Raw genomic sequence first — 3,148 nt, 5'->3', positions numbered from 1 at the left:
CTTGATCTGTGCATATTTCTCTTCTGATTCAGACAAGACCATTTTATAGATAGCAGTATTATGGATAGAGAGGACTTGCATTTTGGCCAAAAGTGACAATTTAATGTTATAAAGCGCCTTGATGGATTTGTTTCTTATAAAAACATTTTAAGCCTCACAAGACATTAACTGATGGACTGGAGTGGTGTGGATTACTTGTGGATTATTGTGATGTTTTTATCAGCTGTTTGGACTCTCATTCTGACGGCACCCATTCACTGCAGAGCATCCATTGCTGAGCAAGTGATAAAATGATACATTTCTCCAAATCTTTTCTGATGAAGAAACAAACTCATCTACATCTTGAATGGCCTGAGGACCAGTACGTTTTCAGTTTTTGGTGAAGTATTTCTTTAACACTAAAACACTTACGTCTGGGTTTTTTGCACATTTTATAGATACAGCAGCAGGGGCAGCAGCAGCAGGTGATGAACACGATGATGAAGACCACAAACCCCACTACTGATAAGCCAATGGCAATACTACTGTTTCTGCTGTTGGACAGATAAAAACATGAAGCAACAAGCATTAGAAAAAGCATCTTCTAGTATATTTAATCTATAATCTAATCTATAAATCTTATTTATATTAAAATGTTATTAATTAACATTTCATTTATTGATTTTTTTATTTTTTATAAATTTAATGAAACCACTCTGGTTTAAGTAAAACACACTGGTTACTGCACTGGTTAGTTTGCTTTGTGCTTGGATTATTAAAAACATACAATATCAAATCAGGATTCAAACCAGGGCCATAATTGCAAACATTGCCACTAAAAAAATAGAAAACATTTTGTTTGTATAAAATATTTGTTAGAACATTTTTTAACTACTTTGGTCATGCCCTGTCTTGCCTAGGCCACCACGTTAACCCCCTTCAAAAATGTAGAAGTTGCATCATACTACTTCTCTCCTGCCTTGTCTTTAAATTGACCTGAACACAAAGTGGCTGTTAAAAGCTTAACATGCACCTATCAGTGAGTGGGGTGAATTTTGCAAACTGCATTTCAGTGAAAAAGACCACAACCTCTGTAGGAAATGGGTGAGACAAGACAAGGGAAAGACAAAACCTCAACTGATTCAACACCGGAAACGAAAAGTACATTTCAAGATAGGGTTTGAGATTTACATCAACAATTAGACTAAGATCAAAAACAGATATTAACGCTAATATACACAACACATTTCAGTGTAAATCTCTGGATTGTACCATGTCTCAGTTCACAGAATTATCAGTAGATCACAGCTATGGATGATGAGGGAAATTAAAGCATTAACTGACACAAATATATTTAAAACAATGTCGTTTTTGAAGATTCAAACAATTTTGGTTTGGAATTATGTGAGGGTGTATAAAAAGTAACTTTGGGGTCTAACGGACAATTGTATTAAGAAAGAAACGGCTTAAAAATCCTTACATATTGCACATATTTTGCTCATGCTCGGATAACTTCGCAGATCCAAAGTAACAGCAGTATCTGTCATTGCAGGTTCCACAGCAGTGCTGCCCAAACCCGCAGGTAATCGAAGACCTGTACACGTTATTGCTGGTGAAGTAGCCCTTACAGTCATCACCAAAACCTAAAAGAACAGTAGAAATGCGACACATTTCATAAAAGACCATGCGATGATATGATCAATTCAAGAGAATCAAGAGAACGGACTTTATAACGTGTACATCGTTTAAAAAGTAAATCAAGTGCTGTACAAATAATTGTTGTACTTGGCAGCCATCGGTAAACCGGCCAAAAACATGTTTAAAGTGTTTCTTTTGATTTTTGTAACAAACTTACCGACTGTTTCCGTGAATAAACCCGCAGACAGGAGCATAAGAACCGCTAAGGTGGACGCCATCGCGCAGTTCTTCCTCTTCAATGCCTCACTACCTTCTCTTGATGCCCACAGTATTACCAGATCGGCTCGTTGGCGTCTAAAGAACCAATTGTAGAAAGAACCTTTCTTTTTCTGTAATCAACCGCACGAAAACACTGGGGAGAAACGAAAGCGAAAGTAAGAAAAAAAAACTGTTGAAGTTAAACTGGTTAAATATGTAAATCTAAACATTAACCAATACAATCAGGGATTGTTGGTGATTTGCTCGAAAATATATCACAAATATTTTTAAAAACAAAAGTTTTATATTATATATTAGTTTCTATGAAATGGATTAAGGTAGTCTGAATTTGTATGGTATATCAGTCTGGCGAGTAAACTAAAAAATTTACTAGCCAATGGCGATTCAATTCCCAAGGTGTCCGTAGAGGGTTGTGCTTCGTTTTTTAAAAACGCATTAGTTTTCACATAATTTACCTTTATTCCACACCGCCCTGTCCCTTCTCTGAGAAACGCTCTGATCATTTCCTGCTTTTATGAAGCCCCTCCCTCAGAAATACGTGTGGGCTCTGATTGGTTAGCTAGCCCAGTGTGATGTGATTGGCTAAACCGCCTCTAGTGTGCGTCTAAATGTCCCGCCCCTCTCCTCAGCAGCATGTGCTCCGGTTGTATTGTAAACAACTGCATTGTTAATATCTCTTATAAGTTTGAGCCTGATTGAGAAGCAGAGGATATTATTGAAGAGGATAATGCAGAGCCTGTGCAATAGGGATGGGAAGATTCCCCGATTCACTCGTGCATCGGCATAAAAAGTTAATGATGCATTGGTTTAAAAAGTGTGCATTGCCTCCAAGTTGTCATTTATATCGCGATGCATCGTTTCAAACATATTTGCATCGGTAAAAACCGATTTATTTATATATAATTACTAATAGATGCGCTATACTTTTATTATTTAGAAAGTGACCACTAATCTGTGACCAATATTTTATATGTAGATTGATTTCTCCTCTCTAAACTGTTTGTCAAGCGCGCGCTCTCATCACTGCTGCTGTGTGAATATGACGCATCACAAGCACTTTGAGTGCCTAGAAAAGCGCTATATAAATGTAATGAATTATTATTATTATTATTATTATTATTAAATGTGTCTTTTGTAGAATTTTAAACCTACACATAATTTTTTTGATAGCAGTAACTGTAAGTTGACTATTGTAATATAGGTAAATCAAATGTAAGCTAGTAGGCTACAGTACTAATTACTATAAGCTCAA

At 36.2% G+C, this 3,148-nt stretch overlaps 1 protein-coding gene and 1 long non-coding RNA gene across 2 annotated transcripts in view; one reads left to right on the top strand and one right to left on the bottom strand.

Moving 5' to 3' along the window:
- Nucleotides 1-2,028, bottom strand: part of LOC107731331 (protein shisa-5-like) — a 4,120-nt gene extending 2,092 nt beyond the window's left edge. The window contains exons 1-3 of the mRNA XM_016542387.1: nucleotides 1,835-2,028; nucleotides 1,460-1,622; nucleotides 412-533 (exon numbers count right to left, since the gene is read on the bottom strand). Coding sequence (XP_016397873.1) covers nucleotides 412-533; nucleotides 1,460-1,622; nucleotides 1,835-1,895 — 346 coding nt within the window. The 5' untranslated portion in view covers nucleotides 1,896-2,028. The remainder of the gene's footprint in view (nucleotides 1-411; nucleotides 534-1,459; nucleotides 1,623-1,834) is intronic.
- The window catches only part of LOC107731333 (uncharacterized), a 25,400-nt gene that overhangs the window by 18,059 nt on the left and 4,193 nt on the right, over nucleotides 1-3,148 (top strand). The gene's annotated exons all lie outside the window — the stretch shown is intronic.

This window comes from Sinocyclocheilus rhinocerous, unplaced genomic scaffold (genome assembly GCF_001515625.1).
Source record: "Sinocyclocheilus rhinocerous isolate Xijiao unplaced genomic scaffold, SAMN03320098_v1.1 scaffold3173, whole genome shotgun sequence".
NCBI classification, from domain to species: Eukaryota; Metazoa; Chordata; class Actinopteri; order Cypriniformes; family Cyprinidae; genus Sinocyclocheilus; species Sinocyclocheilus rhinocerous.
The sequence above is the reverse complement of the archived record's forward strand: the minus strand, read 5'-3'. Positions and strand labels throughout refer to the sequence as shown.